The 20,901-nt window shown below is 43.7% G+C and overlaps 1 protein-coding gene and 1 long non-coding RNA gene across 2 annotated transcripts in view; both read left to right on the forward strand.

Annotated features, from left to right (window-relative positions):
• pgbd5 (piggyBac transposable element derived 5) overlaps positions 1-15,926 on the forward strand; it is a 74,712-nt gene extending 58,786 nt beyond the window's left edge. Inside the window, 6 exon segments of the mRNA XM_060073644.1 lie at positions 64-494; positions 4,939-5,073; positions 10,039-10,219; positions 11,763-11,960; positions 12,265-12,370; positions 12,918-15,926. Of these exon segments, the coding sequence (XP_059929627.1) occupies positions 64-494; positions 4,939-5,073; positions 10,039-10,219; positions 11,763-11,960; positions 12,265-12,370; positions 12,918-13,113 (1,247 nt within the window). The 3' untranslated portion in view covers positions 13,114-15,926.
• A 1,391-nt stretch (positions 15,927-17,317) lies between these two features.
• Positions 17,318-19,539, forward strand: LOC132473484 (uncharacterized). The gene is made up of 2 exons (XR_009529413.1): positions 17,318-19,149; positions 19,186-19,539. It is a non-coding gene; the product is annotated as an uncharacterized LOC132473484 (long non-coding RNA).
• The last annotated feature ends 1,362 nt before the right edge of the window (positions 19,540-20,901 follow it).

Here is a 20,901-nt window from a genome sequence, read left to right on the forward strand (position 1 = left end):
CTCCCTCCCCCTCTCCCTCTCCCTCTCCCTCTCCCTCTCCCCTCTCCCTCTCTCTCTCTCCAGGTCCGGCCCAGAAGATGTCCGTCGACTCCACAGCCCTGGACTTCTTCCAGCTCTTCGTCCCCGACAACTGCGTCCAGAACATGGTCACCCAGACCAACATGTACGCCAAGAAGTTCCAGGAGCGCTTTGGCTCTGAGGAGGGCTGGCGCCCGGTCACGGCCCAGGAGATGAAGGCCTTCCTCGGCTTCGTGGTGTCCACCAGTGTGCACCGCTGCGAGTCGGTGCTCAGCATCTGGAGCGCCGGCTTCTTCAGCAACCGCAGCATCGCCCTCAAGATGAGCCAGGCGCGCTTCGAGAAGATCCTCAAGTACTTCCACATCGTGGCGTTCCGCCCGTCCCAGGGCTGCAACCAGGGCCTCTACAAGATCCAGCCCTTCCTGGATTCCCTGCAGCAATCCTTCAGCCACACCTTCAGACCCTCACAGACACAGGTGAGTGAAGGTCCATCAAAAGTCACAGCCTATTGGCTGTCCACTATGTCGGCATTCTGCTGAGGCTTTTATCGAGTCCCGATGAAGTCAGATGCGCGTAATAAAGGAGCAAGTATTGGGGGTTAGGGCTCGTGGAGGCATACAGAACATGAGGACTCGTCATATTTTTTTCGAACAGCCAAACCACTACACTATGCTAGCCAGAAACGAATTTACATATTTATCCTAGTACTTACTATGCTTTCTACAACCGACAGATTACATTTTAATAATGGGGTTTGCTTTCAAGTTATTGTTTTCTTGACATTGAGTTTCATAATGGTCGCTGGGTTGGTTAGGTTTGTTGTTGTTCAACCGTGGCAGAGAGGCAAGTAAGTGCATTCGCTGTACAAACAAGTATGGCCGACGGGTTTTCACAGTTATCTAGCAGTGTTGGGTAATTATGAAGAATGTGTGTGGTGCTGTTTTGACTAACTCGATTTATGGCTACAGAGACTATCGGTGTTGTCTCAATAAATAATCCAAACGAGTTTCCTTGCTAAATGCTACTGGCTGGTAACGCAACATAATTATATATATGTATATATATATAAATATATATATATATATATAATTTATATATTATTTGCACTGTAGTGAAGGAATGAGGGCATCCAAGTGATATTAGATGTGTGAGTGTGTGTGTGTGTGTGTGTGTGTGTGTGTGTGTGTGTGTGTGTGTGTGTGTGTGTGTGTGTGTGTGTGTGTGTGTGTGTGTGTGTGTGTGTGTGTGTGTGTGTGTGTGTGTGCGTGTGTGTTTGAGAGTGTGCAAGCATGCATGTGTGCGTGCATACGGGAGTGTGTGTTGGTCTGTTTGTGAGCATGTGTGCGTGTGTGTGTGTATGTGGGTGTGTGGGGTGTGTGTTTGTATACAACATGTTTGTGTGTGTGTGTGTGTGTGTGTGTGTGTGTGTGTGTGTGTGTGTGTGTGTGTGTGTGTGTGTGTGTGTGTGTGTGTGTGTGTGTCTGTCTGTGTGTGTGTGTACAACGTGTGTGTGTGTGTGTGTGTGTGTGTGTGTGTGTGTGTGTGTGTGTGTGTGTGTGTGTGTGTGTGTGTGTGTGTGTGTGTGTGTGTGTGTGTGTGTGTGTGTGTGTGTGTGTCTGTTTCATTGACAGTATGTGAGTATCTAGGCCAGTCTGTCTCTGGTGCTGGGTTTGGGTGCCAGGGAGAGAGAGCAGGTCCAGAATGCCAAAGACCCCCCAGTGAGAACACACAGAACACGTTGATGAATGACATGTTTTAGTACATATATATAGATTAACCTTTTTTTTTTACTTACTTTTTACATATTTACTCATCCATCAATGATTTCATCGCACTCATATCCGATGCATTCAATACATTTTTTGTGATTTGAAAAATCACAGATACTCAAACTCAAATATTTGATAACGGATACGTGTAAAAATCTATTCATCACGTTAATATCTATTTCGTCATATTCTTCTTTCCACTACGGTTTTTATTGGCCAACAACGCAGCCATGGTAAAGCAAGCGCTACAGCGGAGTGAAACAAGTCTGGACTAAAGCTTGTTTTCCACTTGGTTAGCTATCATTGGGTTTAATTGTCCAGCAGATGTCAACCCAGGTCCTGTTAGGATGCATAAAAGGTTCACGGTAATATAACTCTTCATTATATCCATAACGCGATCCAATCATGTATTATCCTGGCCTCACTACCATACGTCAATAAAATGTGCCTGAGCATTCAACAAACGGAACAAACCGAGCCCCTGCTGAAGAAGATGGGGAGTTAATGGAGGAGGCAGGATGGAGGTAGTTAGTGTGTAAAGAGTATGCAATGATGAATGGGATGTATGCTCTCCAACATCTGCTCGCCTGACAGGGCAAGTATGTATCTGATATATGGTTGTGTTTGCACATGTATCTGATGGTACTTCCATATTAATATTATGGTTTTGTTTGCACCCAGGGTAGTGATGTTTGGAAAGGGAAATGAGAGGAAGGGGTGGGGGCGGCAGAGGGGTGCAGACATTGATCTGAAACGCAGACTACGCATGTGTCTGTGGGTTTTGGTATTATTTTGTGGCATAGGGGTGCGGTCAGGGTGAGGGCAGATTTGTTCACCTGTTGCACATTGAGTAATCAGTCTGCACAGGTTAAACCAGCCATCAGCGCACACATTCAGGGGCTGTTTCCAAAAATGAAGGCTGCAGCCTTGCTAGAACACTTCCTTGCTAGTCGCATCCTATGGAGATGAGGCTAAAGTGCTGCCTAGTGTTTGTAGCGTTCAGAGTTTGGAACGACTTGCTAGTGTGGAAGCGCTTCCGCTTTTTATTATTGCTCAAGTGTTAAATATTTTAATATTTTAATTGTTGAAATTGTTATTGGCGACAGTAGTTTGTTTAAACACCACCTACTTACATATTAAAACAAATCAATCCATGCAAAATATAGCCTATTATTACGTTGCAAAAACGTTTGAAAGAAATCGCACAGGTAATTTTTTTGCATTTACATGACTAATCTATAAAAGCAATACGGCACAAAATATTTCTGAAATGTTAAAATAACTTCACTTGCGTAAAGCAAGGTGTATTGCTTTCTATACGCAATTTTTGAATATCCTGCGAAGCATGTGAACGCAAAGGTTTGTGGGTATTTTGGCTTGTTGAGGATCCATCGATGCATCCTTGAAAAAAATCTCAGATTTCTCAAAAATAAAGGACGCAAAAAGGGCGTGAATTTCCGAGTGTTTTCAACATTGGAACAGTGCTTGTCGGCATTCTATGACGTAGTGTCCTTAAAAGGGCAGCCGTTGAGCATGCTTCAGTCACATTGGGAAACAGCCAGGGACATCTTCTGCATTTTCTGCATGTATCATACTCTGCAACCTTACGATAAACCTGCTTTCAACAGCACAAGCCTTCGTCTGGAGGAGCCCAGTTAAATACGCCAAGGTGGCGTGTAGCATGGACCTTGTTACAGGGTGTTAAGACCCTCTAGTCTTGGGGATAGAGGAGGTATATATAGCCAACCCAAATAGTACAGACACAGGGTTTCACAAGAAAACAAAGGGATTATTGCAACCAAATACATATCAGGCCTGAAATAGGTCAGGGCAGCTATATATCATCAAAGCCTGGGACAAAATAATAAAACTTATTTTGAAATCAAAATGGTCTCTTCTAGCTCCAAAGAAATGCAATGGGTAAGCCTAGCTCCCTAACTCATCAGAAACAGAAGAAATGGGGCACCAAATGAAAGGCCACTCACCCCTACCAGCTTCCTACAGACTGGGCCAATGCTGGAACAAACCTTTCACACATAAGGCCAAAATATGGCAACCAGTTGAAATATCTAATGAGTCAGAACAATTGACCAATGGCCACAGTGGCAATAAACCACACAAAAAACAGCCAACAGCCAGGGACACAAGAGCCCCTGTGTAATCGTGCACGAGATTGATGGAGCATCAGCGAGGCCGCAGGCAGAACAGACGAGGCCTTTTAGCAGACGGCTTAGCCCGCGTTCGTTAGTTAAAATCAAACCAGCCGGACTCCAGAACAGCCATATTTGTACACCTAGCATAAAGGACAGGGAGAGGAAAACCAGAAACAGTGGAAACAAAACCACACAGGGATACAGCATAGGGATTATCAAGTGATGAATGATATTTCATGTGTTTTACAGGCGGGGTATAGTAATTCAAATAAATTAAATTAAATTGTATTTGCATAGCCCTTAAAGACTCGGTAAAAAAAAAGCGGTAAACAGTTATGAAAGTACAATTGCAGTTTGACATCTGTGCTGAGCAGCATTGTGCATGTACATACACACACAGACACACACACACACACACACACACACACACACATTCAAACCCAATATTATTAATAATATAATCGAGACAGACTCGACAATAACTCCCTTTCTCTTGCCCTCTCTCTCTCTCTCTCTCTCTCTCTCTCTCTCTCTCTCTCTCTCTCTCTCTCTCTCTCTTGCTCTCTCTCTCTCTCTCTCTCTCTCTCTCTCTCTCTTTCTCTCTCTCTCATTATTATATGAGTCTTTAATCCCTGCCATGCTTTATATATCTTTCTATCTCTTTTCCCTCAGTCTCAATCCTTCTCTCTCTGTCTCTTCCTTTTATCATTCTCACTCTATTAGAGTCTCTTCCACACTAAGTCGCTCCCTTGCCCTCTCTCTCACTTTCTTTCTTTCACTCTCTGAAACACAGGCAGAAAAACATTGCCAATATATGTGATGATATTAACAGTTTTTGTGTGTGTGTTTGCATGTGTGTGCGTGTGCGTGTGCGTGTGCGTGTGTGTGTGTGTGTGTGTGTGTGTGTGTGTGTGTGTGTGTGTGTGTGTGTGTGTGTGTGTGTGTGTGTGTGTGTGTGTGTGTGTGTGTGTGTGTGTGTGTGTGTGTGTGTGTGGTAGGTGCTGCATGAGCCCTTGATAGACGAGGACCCGGTCTTCATCAACACGTGTACAGAGAGAGAGCTGAGGAAGAGGAAGAAGAGGAAGTTCAGTCTCTGGGTCCGACAGTGCACGTCAACTGGATTCATCTGCCAGGTAACAAACACACACACACACACACACACACACACACACACAAACACACACACACACACACAAACACACAGAAACACACAGAAACGCACACGAAAACAAAATAAACACTCAGTAAAAAACTGAGACGGGGAGAATATTCGCACTGTATATTTGAATATTTAATGACTAAATGTTATAATATAACTAATGTGAAGTCAAATTTATTATTCCAAATTATATTCTTAACCAGTGGTCAACAAAGGGAAACATTTATATCTAGTGGACTGCATTATTCAGGGTATTACAAATGTTACTTTTTCTTTCTTTTTTTACAAATCTTCTATGCATACAGCGAATGGTGTTGTCGTGGTAGAAGTTATGAATACTATTCAAAGTGAATGAAAACACTTCTTGTGATATTAACAGAAACACGCATTGTAATTCTACAGCGTTCAGATTTGTGTGAATAATATCACACACAGAGTCCCTCGGCCAAATGTTCCATCATGTGACTGGAAGTGTTATTTGTGTCCCTCTCACCTCGACTTCCACGCCCACACCAACCACGACTTACATAATACACCTTATTTTCCAGCCACAGCACTGCAGTGCTACAGGGCCAGAAGGGACCAACTGTTACCCGCTAATATACACACATACCTAATCCTTTAATGTCACTTGATGCGACACTTTATTTATTCATCCCTTACTTTATTTTCAACAGGATCTTTGTTTCCCAAAAGTTATATTCAAAATGGAAACAGATACAGGTGAAAATAAATAATAGAGTTTATTCCGGTAGGGCGAGTACTATAACTCACACAGTACAGCCTGTCAATGCCATTGAACAATGAATAATTCATCGTTTTGGATTGATTGATGGATTGGTTGATGGATTGATGGATTGATAGATTGATTGATGGTTTGACACAGCCACCTTTTAGAGCTCATGATCGAGTAGACACAGTGTCAGTAATGGACTGTCAGTAAACAGTACAGTACTTTCAAACGCGTCCCCGTCACGCAGGAGTCACTTTTCTTTCTGTACTAGAAACGTGTTGATTCTATTTACGTTTCTCAAAAGCAGATACAACTCCCACGCCGGTATCTGTCCCCTGCAGGAAAACCTCAGTTGATAAATTTTCCCTCTTTTCCCTCACTCTCCACCTCATCCCTAACTCTCCACCTCAAGCTGGTGTGTAGTGAGCGTTCTGGCGCCGATTGGCTGCCGTGCATCACCCAAGTGGGTGCTACATATTGGTGGTGGTTAGTGAGGTCCCCCCTTCACTTTAGGCGTCTTTGAGTGTTATTAATTAATATTATTCTTCATGTTTAACCTCTGTTTTTCCTTTTATTCCTAGTCTGTTTTACATAGTTTTGAATGATGACTATATGCTCTGTAAGGTGACCTTGGGTGTCTTGAAAGGCGCCTCTAAATTAAATGTATTATTATTATTATTATTATAAATGTGTAGTAAAGCTTGGGAAGGTTAACGGTGGAGGTGTTGGAGACGTGTTCGACGGGATGAACCTCAGCTCTTAGTTTGTGTTTTGCCTTTAGTTGGTTTTTCAGGATTGATTTTTGGTTAAGGAGTGAAGCTCTTCCCTCTCAATGTGAGGCTGTTTTATCAGAGTAAAAGCCCCACATAAGTGTATAACAGAGCCCCGGGGCAGACAGCAAGGAGCCGTCCTGCTGCCAAGGGCCCATTAATAAGTAGATATCATGGCAGGCAAACAAGTCCCTTTTGGGCCGGCTGTAGCGATGAATTGTAATGTTGTCATTGAAGAAAGCCGCGGGGTTGGTGCGCAGAATACTAAACCTCTGATGAGAATTGATTTTGGAAACAAAAATATGCGGAAATGCTTAAGTGAGTGCCGTCCATCACTAAGCACTTCCTCAAGCAAGCTATGCAGCTAACTCAGATGCATTTTAACTCTTGAATGATGTTAGATCTTGGATCATGTTTATGCCATACTTACAGTTTGCTTGTCTCAAATTGCTAAGTTATTCGTGTACTGTGTTAAAAAGCACTACAGAACAAATCCACTCAGTCAGACTCAGCCACTCCCATTTTACAACCTTCATTACTGCATGGAGAGAGCCCTTCAAAATTGTGCCAAGAAAGAGAGAAAATGTTAGAAATAAACAGCGGCTTAATAATGGATTCCATTTGCCAGAACCAAACACACACAAACACACACACACACACACACACACACACACACACACACACACACACACACACACACACACACACACACACACACACACACACACACACACACACACACACACACACACACACCAATCCATTCACTTAGTCCAATATCTGAGTGCCAAAGGAGACCAGTAGCTGATCAGACTAATGTCTTTTCATCTTGTAAAAACTAAAATATGTCTGCAATATGGGCACTGAGCTGCTTGTGTGTGTGTGTGTGTGTGTGTGTGTGTGTGTGTGTGTGTGTGTGTGTGTGTGTGTGTGTGTGTGTGTGTGTGTGTGTGTGTGTGTGTGTGTGTGTGTGTGTGTGTGTGTGAGAGCTTGAGCCTGAGATATGTAGATGTTCTTCTTCATCTGTTAGTCTATTAAAACGGGCAAGCTTGTCAATGTCTTCATTTATAAAGTTGTCCCTTAATCGTTTCAAGGTTAAAAAATATTTGTTTGTATCCAGGCAGGGAGTTTCAATAAAATGCAGATTAAAGGTGTCATGGCATGATAATTTCACTTTACGAGGTTTTCTAACATTAATATGAGTTCCCCTAGCCTGCCTATGGTCCCCAAGTACCTAGTTATGGCGTTTGTTGTAAAACGAGCACTAGGTATCCTGCTCCGTCTTTGAAAAATGAAAGCTCAAACGCACCGATTTCGAATTTGGCCCCATATGTCATCATAAGGGGCCAGGTTACCTCCCCTACTCTGCTTTGCCCGCCCAGAGTATTTGACCTACCAATGAGACAATGAGCTACGACTCCGGAAGAGGGGGGTCACATGGGAGAACTTCGGTAGGTGTTGCCTTGACGCTGCCCACTGCCCGCTGCCCGCTGCCCCACTGCCGCCTCGGCAGCGGGCAGCGGGGCTCCAGTGGGATATATATTATATGATATAGATATCTATGTATAGTATGATATTATTTAGATATAGAGCTCCAGGACCCCGCCGGAGCACCCGGAGTGTTATTCTAAAACACGGCCAAAAGCTGTGTGCGCCTCGCCATTGCGATAGAGACAATGAGCTACGACCGTGCGAGGGCCACATGTGTGTGCGTGTGTGTGTGTGTGTGTGTGTTTGTGTGTGTGTGTGAATGCACACACTGTAACGCAAGTGTTGTACACTTCATTGTTATTTGGATAACCGTTCTGCTGTTGGTGTTATGGCGCATAACACGTCGGGTTGTCTGACGTCTCTGGTATTTCCACAACGAGACTCGTAGTGGGGGTCATCTCAGCCATGGTTTAGAAGGAATTGGGGGAAAGGAACTTTGGCTTTGCCTCCCTAAAGTATATGAACCGCAACATGAAGGACAGAGGGATTGTTGCCCGCGATTGTCTCCCACCGGAGCCCCGCTGCCTGCTGCCTGCTACCCGCTGCCGCGAGGCACCACCACCGCAAGGCACGCTGCCCGCGTCCGAGGCGGTGGTGCCTCAGCAGCGGGGCTCCGGCGGGAGACAATCGAGGGGTAACAATCCCTTTCTCCTCCATGTCGCGGTTCTGTCTACTTCAGATTGATCTGGAAGTGGAAGAACCAGAGACGTCGGAGAACCCAACACAATCGTTTGAGATTCATAATATCGTCTGGAGGCGCACACAGCTTTTGGCTGTGATAATATATATTATATGATATAGATATCTATGCATAATATGATCTTATTTAGATATAAAGCTCCAGGACTCCTGCCGGAGCACCCGAAGTGTTAGAATATTTACAGAACACGGCTAAAGGCTGTGTGCGCCTCGCCATTGCGATACACCCACTGTAAACAGAGCGCATTGTACCGTGGCTGCAAGCTGCTCAGGGCCACACCCCCACCCTCCTCCTGGACCCGCCTCTCTCCTCCTCATTTGCATTAAAGCTACAGACACCGAAACGGCGCGTTTGGGGAAAGCTCAATGTGCGACATAGTGGCTGTAATTCTGCACCACAGCTGAATTTCGGGAACGTCTTCAAATACTGTGTTAGGGGCAGTGTGCGAATTAAGGGGGAGCAGGGGGAGCTATAGCTCCCCTAGTGGTGACATGAGCTCCCCTGGAAACATGGTTTGTGAAATTTTGGGGGAGCTCTAAAATATTTATATGATATCCAAATAAATGCTATTTTGGGCATGTCTTTCTAAAAGGTGTAAAATAAGTGAAATAAAATTATATTTTGAGTTTATGATTCATGAAAACAACGTAGCCTAATGCTCGTCATTATTGCCACTCGAAGCGTGGGGGCGCTGTCTGCAGCCCCACTACCCAATCACACAAGCTTGTTTCAAGCCTCTCCAGGCATTGAGACGTTTGTGTGTTGTTTTATAGCTGTATTATTAATAATAATGGCATTATAATTGTTCATGGTTAGGCTGCCGCTATAGGCTGGCTGCTTGTGTGTTCTGCTCTGAGTTGATTTAATTAAACAGTCAAACGTTACTTTGGTGGTCCGTGAGCAACTCCTTGAGCAACTCTGCAACTTCCAAAAAAATATTTGATTTATTTTACAATTCAAAAATGAACCAAACTTTCTTCAAAATTAAGGAAATGATACCCCCCCCCCCCCCCCCCCCCAGCTCCCCCGGAGACCGTGGTATAATTCGCACACTGGTTAGGGGCCCACTAATACCTATATTAAAGCATCCATAAAGTAGCATGCCATGGGACCTTTAACATTTTATCAACATGTTATCTTTTAGTTCATAGCACTTTCAGGTAATCCAATCTCAACAGCTGAGGCGAGGGAGAAAGACCGATCCTCATCCAGTAGGGTGATTCATCCCCTCTTCCCCTTCCGCAGATCTCGGTTCACCTGAAGGACGGCCAGGGGGCTGACGGCCTCTCCACCCTGAAGAACAAGCCCCTGCTCCACAGCCTGGTGGCCAAGCAGCTCTGTCAGAACCTGTCCGGGAAGAACACCATCATCTTCACAGGGCCCTCCATCACCAGCCTCAGCCTCTTCACTGAGTTCAGCAAGCAGAGTGCGTAGCGAGACGCACCCTCACGTGACGGAGGGACGGATGCATGGATGGCTGTGGTGGACCAAATATGATTTTCGTAGACTGTGATTCAACCTATTCGATTGGTCGATAAATCAGGGAAACTGATATCAGCACCTTTTTCTCTCAATTACCTTAATGGGCCACAGTGCACAGAGTGCAGGTGGAGTTCACTCTACCTGCCAGCCCTAACACCACGTAAGTGTTGTGTGCAGGAGGTCATTTGGGTTTCCGGTTCACTCTCTGGAGAACGACTGGGTTACGGCGGAGCTTCAATGTTAACCGGGTCGCACGGCAGACGAGCCACGGAGCGCAGGGTCGGGGAAAGGATTTGTAGAAAGGTTAACACCCGGAGAGTAGATTTTATACTGTTTAATGGTTAGTAGTGGTTGGCACTGCGATGCGTGCCAAAGTGCAGACTCTGATATGATCACACTCAAAGCACATCAAGCAAAAAACAAGAATGTTGACAGAGTATCCTAGAGCAGACAACCTGAAAGAAAAATAACTCATGTTATTAGATGATATGCCCTGGTACATTGTGGTCCTATTTACCTTCTTAACTCTCCCCCACGACCGTCCAATATGAATTTGGTCGGACTAAAGCAGATTGACCAATCAATCGACCAACTGACCTTAAGGTGTCAGCCCATAATGGATGGATGATTGAGTAATTCAATTTGTCTATAGATATGTGTGTTTGGCATCCATTCTCTACATCCTCTCGCTGTCTCACTTTTCCCCCACTAAGTTTGGGCTACCTTTCTAGATCCAATCAATATCCGTCCAATTTGTTTCCTCGCCTTACCTTCTGACACCTTTCCTTTGTCTTGGACTCCATCTGTCCGTCTCTCCCCGTCTCCATCTTCTGCTGTTTGCGCATCTTGGAATCTCTCTGTTCATCTTCCACCTAATTACAGCAGCCAGATACCGTCCCAAGGCCAAGGAAAGAAGAACCACAGGAGTCTATGAGGACTCACCTTGGAAATCAACGGATTAGACAAACCTTTCAGAAAGTTTAGCAATGCACTTTCGAATAGACTCTGCTGTAGAGATCTCTATAATAATCTCTGCATCCGACATCTCTGCATCTTTCACTTTGAATGTGGTTTGATGGTGAAACACGTGTTGTTTTGATGTACTGATGAGACAACAGGGGCCTGATGAGTACGTTATCTAGTCCTAAGAGCATCGAACAGAATGGTTCCTTTCAGTGTCAGGTTTTGAATGGCTTTGATTGAGCGGAGATAGTCTATCGGAGAGACATTGCAGCATATTGCATTTAATGGCTGAGGACTATTTTGATCTGAAACCAATGCTTTCTAATTAGACATTTTCTCTAGAAAAAGTTTGTGTCTGTCAGAATGGTTAATAATGTACTTTTAGGGTCGCTAAAACCTTCTTTCATACTGATATGAAAATATCCTTTTCTGCAACATAGCAGTTGCAAGAGCAAGAGAGAAACAAAGCTACAAAGCTCTCTGTTTAATCATGTGTATGTGCATGTGCAAACCTCTTTCTCCAGATATCTACTGCTGCGGTCTTCTAAGCACCAGGAAGAGTGACTGCACGGGCTTGCCACAGTGCATGCTGGTCTGCGGGTCCACGCCAGTGCAGCGCGGCCAATCACAGGTGATGATGAAGGACAGCATGTCGCTGATCAGCTGGTACAACAAGGGACACTTCCGGTTCCTCACCAACGCCTACTCCCCCACCAAACAAGGTGAGCAGCATGGATGCAGGCCCATTCCAATCAGAGACACACATTTTTTCTTATTGTTTATTCACGTTTTTTCCCCCAAAACTCTTACAGACTTTTTTAGATTTATTCAACAGCTAGTTTTTTTTTTTGTTTAGCGAATGTAATAATCCAAAGCAATATACATTTGTGTGTGTGTGTGTGTGTGTGTGTGTGTGTGTGTGTGTGTGTGTGTGTGTGTGTGTGTGTGTGTGTGTGTGTGTGTGTGTGTGTGTGTGTGTGTGTGTGTGTGTGTGTGTGTGTGTGTGTGTGTGTGTGTGTGTGTCAGGTATGATAATCAAGAGGAAAAGCGGGGAGATCCCCTGTCCCCTGGCTGTGGAGGCCTTTGCAGCCCATCTCAGCTACATCTGCAAATATGATGACAAGTACAGCAAGTATGTTTGACAATATGAATTATCCATCTCCCTATGTTATAAGACTAGTGTAGCTCTAGCTGACAGTATCTATAGATGCCTTTGTACAGTAAATGCTATTAATCACTCTGTTAGAGTGTGTATCTGGTGTTTGAGGTGCAACACTAGATACACACTCTAAAAGAGTGAATAATAGCTTCACTGTATTCCATCACCAACCATAGTGGTTATTTCTATCCTAATGTCGTTTTTACTGCCAATATACATAACCACAGGTACCTTCATATGAAACATGTTTAGTGCTTATGTCAGGCCCCCAAAGAGATTCATAAAATGTGCTTTGTCTCTTGACTGGTAAATCTGTTTAAAGAAAGTGCAGAGGTGTGCACATACAAAATGTATATATATATATATATACATTTTGTATGTGCACACCTCTGCACTTTATGAGGTGCATTATGCATATATATATGTATATATGTATACATATATATATACTTGGGACTCACCATCACATTATAAGACAAACTATTTCCGTTATTGAACCTCCCTCCCCCCGCTCTCCCAGGTATTTTATTTTCCACAAGCCCAACAAAACGTGGCAGCAGGTGTTCTGGCTGGCCATCAGCATCGCCATCAACAACGCCTACATCCTGTACAAGATGTCCGACGCCTACGCCCTGAAGCGCTACAGCCGCGCCCAGTTCGGAGAGCTGCTGGTCAAGGAGCTCCTGGAGCTTGACGACTCCTCCCCTACCCAGTGAGGAGGAGCTGGAAGAGAGGATGAGGAAGAGAGAAGCAGGAGGAGAGGAGAGGAGGAGGAGGAGGAGGAGGAGGAGATGATAAGTAGGTTGTGGAGGAGGAGGAGGAGGAGGAGGAGGAGGAGGAGAGGAGGAGGAGAATAGGAGGAGGAGGGAAAGATGAGGAGGAGAAGGAGGAGGAGGAGGAGAACAAGGAGAAGGAGAAGGAGGAGGAGAACAAGGAGAAGGAGGAGGAGGAGGAGGACAAGGAGAAGGAGGAGGAGGAGGAGAACAAGGAGAAGGAGGAGGAGGAGGAGAACAAGGAGAAGGAGGAGGAGGAGGAGAACAAGGAGAAGGAGGAGGAGGAGGAGGAGAACAAGGAGAAGGAGGAGGAGGAGGAGAGGTGGAGTCTCCACTTTGCCATAAAGACACGATTATGTTTACACACAAACACACACACAAACACAGATGGACACACACAAACTGTATATACAATGGCAGTATCACTTTGCGAATGCAAACGCCGGAGTCGATGTTGACAACCACACGCAACAAGACACAAGCAACAATATTACACACTGCACGTGGGCGGAGCATACTTACTCACGCCCCCCCCTTCCCTCCCTCCCCACACACACCCCTGATATTCCTGGACTCACATAGAGCGCCTGTGTTAGCGTCCAGCGCACGCTACGAAGCGTCCCGGAGCGCGTCGGCGCCATCGGAGCATGACGGAGCGCTGTGACTGGGACAGGGACTGTTCGGACTGTGGGAGTCTTTCCTTGCCCCCCCCCCCCCCCCCCGTTCCAACACACTCCCAGCCCACCTATCCCTGCTGTCCCCAACTATACTAAATCTGTGTCTGTAACACTGTATATACTCCTGAATACACATTAACAAAAAAAAAGGAGGCTAGCTTAGCTAACAAACCGACAGCACTCACTTGGTGAGATCAATGCTTTGAGCCATGGTTGAAGACATCTCACCCGCGATTAACCTCACACAGCTTTGCTACACATTTGTCAACGGTGTTTTCCCAAGCAAAGCGGTCCTAGAATATTTATATTGGGAAATGGAACATGTAATAATACAGTTCTGCTACAGAGAGAGAAATTAGCCCTAAATGATGTCAGTTTTCATATTAAAGTAGCTTGTGTTGTTCTGTGAACGAATGAATGGGTGCCAGGCCCTGAAAAGGCTTCTGCTAAATGGAGATAAAGTGAGGTCACCCCGTATCCGTATCTAAAGTTTAGGGGGAGGGATTAGGGTGTGAAACCGACACACACAACTGCATGAACACAAAAGTAAGTCAAGTAAGTGGATAGTGATGTCCTCTTGGTCCACAGTCTTTTTGTTTTCAAGGTGGTTTTAGTATTTTTTCCGTTGTGTGTAAATGTTTGTGAAGAGCAATCCGAGCTTCCATTTTTGCTTGTGATGATAAAAAAAAAGGATGATACAGTATCTATGTATGGCTATCGTGACCCAGATATGTTGTTGTGCTATTGTGTCCTTGCTTAAGGAAGGCTGATATGCTGACTCTTTCAGACGGCAGTAGATTAACTCCCCCCCCCCCCGGCCTCCCTCTAAACGCTGTTGAAACAACTCTTAAGGTTTGTGGCCTCACGTCGAAAACAAAGAGACGGAACTATCGAAGGACGTGTGAAACTCTACAGTCATGCTTTTAAATGATAATGAACAAACAAAAAACATTTGACGATACTATATAAAACAAGGCCAGATTTGAAGTTATGTTGTTAAAGTGAGCGGTTATAATTTCGTATTGTTAGAAGAGAGAGAGAGCGTGGAAGAGAGAAAGATCTGGAAACTAAACTAAGTCCCCTCTCCTCCCTCTCTGCCCCTACGCTGCGTTTCCTCACCATTGAGGAGTGTTCGCAAAATCGAAGAGAAAATCGTATAGCACCTTTGACTGTTCTGTTCTGGTCAATCCAGGTTCTTTAAAACCCTCTGTTTCTCTCATTCGGTTTTTGGGTCCAATCCTACAACCTATCAGGAATGTCACAAGTAGAGATTGGCATAGGCCCGCATATTTTATCTTCAGTACATGTTTCTGTGTATCTTGAGAAATCCTTTGAAAATAATTAGAACAAATCAATGAGTACAGTATCCCTCACTGTCACCTCTTCTCATGATAAGTAAGTCCTGAGGAATAAAACACAATGCAAGCCTAATGCAGTGTGTCGGCACTACAGGTGTCAGCTCTGTTTGGGCTGACTAAGAACAGCAGTGCAGTTTTCTCAGAATCGATCATAAGATGGAACCAGCTGCATTGCTTAAAAAATCTCCAATACTCATATTTTAGTGCTTTTATCAGGTCAGCATTGAAATCCCTTGAGCCAGAGGCTAGTTTCCCTCAAGAGGTTTGGTCCTTAGTTTGACTTGTGTAAAGAGATATAGATGTTTGTTTGGTCACCCAGTGCCGGGACCCCATGCACCTTTGCGATTATAGTTGTGCACTTTTGACCGGATTAGAAAAACACTGTAGTGACATACAAGGAGAAATATTCCTAGATAAAATGCTAGAGGCAAAATTTGCTCCCCAAAGATGTCATCGAATTGTCTTGGTCGAAAAAAAACAAAGAAAATATATGTATGTGACTGTACATTTAACAAAAGAGAGATTGTTTCTAATTAAATGGATTATATGAATATACCAATGACTATATGATATGATGACATGATAAGAGTGAATAATCATTATAATTATGACAAAAACAGATTTATTTAATAGACTTCACTGTACCAACATTCTTTCATTTGTACAAATCACAGAGTATACTTCATTGATATTCAACACTAAAGATTGTGTTTAATTAGAATTTTTTTATTGTTGTGTTTACTTCAAAGTGTTATTTCTGTTGTCGTTCTTTGAAGCACTTTGTTCTGTTGTGCACCTACCCATCATCCATCTCCAACAAGTGACACTGTTGACAAAACATGTTCAATCAAATGCAATATTTTATATCAAATAATCAGACAAAATAATCAACACGAAATGTGTGTGTGTAATAGGCCTATTCATAACATCAATATAAATAGGACCAACCTAACAATCACATAAAGGAAGAGAAAGGCTTAAGGGAAGTGGTACTTTTCCAAGCAGTATTCCCATTAGAAGAGGGTCTATTTATTTATCCGAGGCTCACGGTGAACTGGCTCACATGCTCCTACACTTGAGGAGGGAGATTGCGGGCGAACAGGAACGGATGGCTGAGAGCGACACTTGGGCCCAATCCCATTTCTACCCCCTACCCTTTCCCTTTACCCCTCCCCCTTGTTTTGAAGGGGGAAGGGGAAGGGGTAAGGGGTAGATATTAGGCCCAAACCCATTTCTTCCCCTTACCCCTTCCCCTTACCCCTTCAAAAAAAGGGGGAGGGGGAAGGGGTAAGGGGTAGAAATGCGATTGGGCCTTGAAGAGGCTGAGTGGGGCTGTTATCTCTGTCCACGCAGACGGTAAATGACTTGAAGAGGCTGAGTGGGGCTGTTATCTCTGTCCACGCAGACGGAAAATTTCGAAAATTTGTGCTGGGGGGGAGTGACAGGAGGATTGCATGGCTGCTGTTACTTAGCAACAAATTGTGTGACTTGTGTATATGTGTATGTGTTTATGTGTGTGTGTGTGCTTGTTTGTGTACTTCCATGTGTCTGTGTGTTGTGTTAAATAGTAAGGGGAAATGTTTAGAGCCCATGCTGTTAACATCCGAGTCATAGACGGGATCAGAGCCTGCCCTACTCTACGTCTAGTCGCAGGAAGGAACCCAAATGTCCCCCCACATACACGAATATGCACACACACACACACACACACACACACACACACACACACACACACACACACACACACACACACACACACACACACACACACACACACACACACACACACACACACACACACACACACACACACACACACACACACACACACACACACACACACACACACACACACACACACACACACACACACACACACACACACACACACACACACACACACACACACACACACACACACACACACACACACACACACACACACACACACACACACACACACACACACACACACACACACACACACACACACACACACACACACACACACACACACACACACACACACACACACACACACACACACACACACACACACACACACACACACACACACACACACACACACACACACACACACACACACACACACACACACACACACACACACACACACACACACACACACACACACACACACACACACACACACACACACACACACACACACACACACACACACACACACACACACACACACACACACACACACACACACACACACACACACACCACCACCCCCCACCCACCAGTCTTGTGTCCTTGTCCATCAGTTGGTTCCATGGGTTGGTGCCAGGAAGATATTCACGACATTTGGCCACATTTAGCTTAGCATCATTCTCATGTAAATTGCTCAGGTCAAACACTGCACGATTAAAAAGACCCCTTAAAAAAGAAATAGAATTGAATCTTTGCTAAAGATTGTGTTCAGCTGTCGCTATTTAATGAGGCCTATATTTATTAGTGCCTTGTCTTTGTGGATGATGCTACATAGAATATTTGAGTTTTAGTCAACCCGTGTGGTACAGGAATATGTACTGTTCAATGCTGCTTTGTTTAACCTTTATTTAACCATGGTTGCTCCTCATTGAGCTGAAACCACTCTTTCACAAGAGAGAACTAGACAGAAATCTGAGTAAGAACACTTAATACTGCATAGCACTCGTTCTGTATTTACTGTATTTACGTCAGAATGACGTAAATACGTCATTCTGACGTATTTATTCTAGCGCAGTAGCCTAAAAACGGTTGACTCAAATGCAAGCCCCTCACTGAATGTTATCGTTTTGTTCTGCAACGGTCTACACAAAATGCAAAAAATAATAATAATTAAGGGAAATTAATGTCTGAATAGATCAAGCTTTGGATCTCCAGACTCTGGCTTCAACACAGCTCAGAGATGTATGAAAGGGTACAATTTGTTAATTTCATTGGTGTCTGAGATGCAGAGTATCAATCACATTTTGAACAAGAAGATAAATGCTATGACTAAGATTGAAAAACAATTCTCTTGGAGAAATCTGGACACACTAGTGTTACTAGTGTTATTAGTGATACTACGACTGATAATTCCAATGATCTGATTAAGTGAAAAAAAACGGATTTATGGTGAAGTGAGAGAAAGATAAGAAATGTATTGCATTTTTTTATTTAGTAGGTTTTCTTCTCTACTCAATGAAGTCATATATCTGTCGGCCCATCTCTGTCGATTTCTGTATGCATTTGTCAGTTGAAATTGGGAGTTAAACAAAACAACTCAATAACAGTAAAATAAAAAAAGTTATACCTGTGAAATCAACAGAAGTTGACCTCTACCTAAAATGTTCTTGTTGACAGATAGCAACAGACAATTTAAGGAAGTAAGGAGGATTTGATTTTTTTTTTATGTTGCAAAATATGCAGCTTTCAAACAATGGATTATACAACAATATCGGGCGGCCTAAAGTCCATTTTAGTATAATTATACTCTTGTACTGTACTTTTCCACTTTCCTTCTATATTCAAATGGGCAGGATGATCCATTTCTATAGATCTTAAACACACTCTTTTGCAGAGATCGGACTGACGCTCATGAAATGTAAATTCACATGTTTAAAGGTGCAAAAATAAGACAAAACATTGTTGTGTATGGATACCGTAATGTCCTCTTCTGTAGTGGTTATGCAAATATTGTTATGCTGTGTGTGTGTGTGTGTGTGTGTGTGTGTGTGTGTGTGTGTGTGTGTGTGTGTGTGTGTGTGTGTGTGTGTGTGTGTGTGTGTGTGTGTGTGTGTGTGTGTGTGTGTGTGTGTGTGTGTGTCTTCCTTCCTCTGTGTATTTGCCTGGAGAATAGAGTTATACCATGACCTAGCGAAGTCTGTATCTGTGCTGTTTAACTTATTCTGCTTGTGTGTGTGTGTTTGTGTGTGTGTGTGTGTGTGTGTGTGTGTGTGTGTGTGTGTATGTGTGTTTCTTGCCAGTCTAAAACGGAGCTGGTCTCCTAGCCAAGTGTGCTAGAAGTTTATGTGTGTGTGTGTGTGTGTGTGTGTGTGTGTGTGTGTGTGTGTGTGTGTGTGTGTGTGTGTGTGTGTGTGTGTGTGTGTGTGTGTGTGTGTGTGTGTGTAACTCCCATGTTTTACCTATGCAGCCTCCCCTCCCCCCCACACACTTCTTTCCCAGGCTGGCTCCTCTGGTATAAGTTCTGATATTGAGTGTATATGTGTGTATGTACTTCTTTTACATCTTCCCCATATCCATATCCCCTCCCCCGTCCTGCTCTGTGACATCATCGCTACTTCTACACATATTAAATAAATGTTCCTGGTGCGTTACAACTGCTTGTGTGTCTGTGGATGCACTTTTTTGTTTCCAGATTTAGATTTGACACATTTTAATACATCTGCCATTGCCCAATTTTTTGAACACCAAATTATTTATTTCACTTTGGTTCTCTAAGAGAAATATGATCAGTCCAAAAAGGAAATTATTTCGTGTGTGTGTGTGTGTGTGTGTGTGTGTGTGTGTGTGTGTGTGTGTGTGTGTGTGTGTGTGTGTGTGCGCGTGTGCGTGTGCTTGTGTGTGTGTGTGTGTGTGTGTGTGTGTGTGTGTGTGTGTGTGTGTGTGTGTAGGCCTATATGTGTGTGTGTGTGTGTGTGTGTGTGTGTGTGTGTGTGTGTGTGTGTGTGTGTGTGTGTGTGTGTGTGTGTGTGTGTGTGTGTGTTTTAGTGTCTTAAAAGAGCAATATATGCTTTGAATTTACATGCTAGAGGAGGATATAATCTATAAAAATACTTAAGTAGCTTTACAGCCATTTCGACTTATACCACTTGCAAGGAATTGTCAGAGGTATGGTGACACAATATACTAACACCAGGGGGCGGCTAAGCATTGTATTGGCTGATGAAAGCATGGCGGATGCGCAATGGTTACGCTGACCACAAGGGGGAGCCCTCTCCAATGTACCTTCGAATTATTTTAGCATTAATAATTATTCACCTAGCTGGTTGAATAAATAATTGACACAATTGACAACTTAAACAACAGTTTGTACTTATTAGCACGTTTTAGTTCATGTTGAAGATTTGCTTGGAAGATAGAAAGACAGCCTGAATTGAAGACTGTGGACTGAAATTAAATAGGGGGAAAGAAAGAAAGAGAGGAAACTAAATACTTAGTAAGAACATATCCATTAGATAGATAATGTGTTAATTAAGAAACTACACTAAAAGTTCATCCCTAAATTAGAAACCTCAACATTTAGGAAGGAAACAATATAATGCACAATTATTCATCCCACTCGGAATGACTGAGTGGGCTAAAGAAGTACAAATGTGTCAATGATTAGTGGAGTCAGTGAACAGTTGATTGGACCAAATAAAATGTATGAATAAAAAACGATCCAAACATGATACGATGGCATGTTTTCTGAGAGTTTACAAGCTCCGTCTCCACAAAGTCTGCCTCCACACCCCTCCTGTGTGTTTAAAGCAATCACATCCTCAACCCACACACACTTATTGAAACTCTTAACCTCTGAACCCATACATGCACATGTACACAAACACAAAATTGTACACACACACACACACACGCGCGCCCACATATGCACACAAACGTACACACACACATACACACACACTCACACATGTAATCGTACACAAAAACATATGCACGCACAAACAAATGCACCACACAAG

The sequence above is a fragment of the Gadus macrocephalus genome, chromosome 15, assembly GCF_031168955.1.
Source record: "Gadus macrocephalus chromosome 15, ASM3116895v1".
NCBI lineage: Eukaryota > Metazoa > Chordata > Actinopteri > Gadiformes > Gadidae > Gadus > Gadus macrocephalus.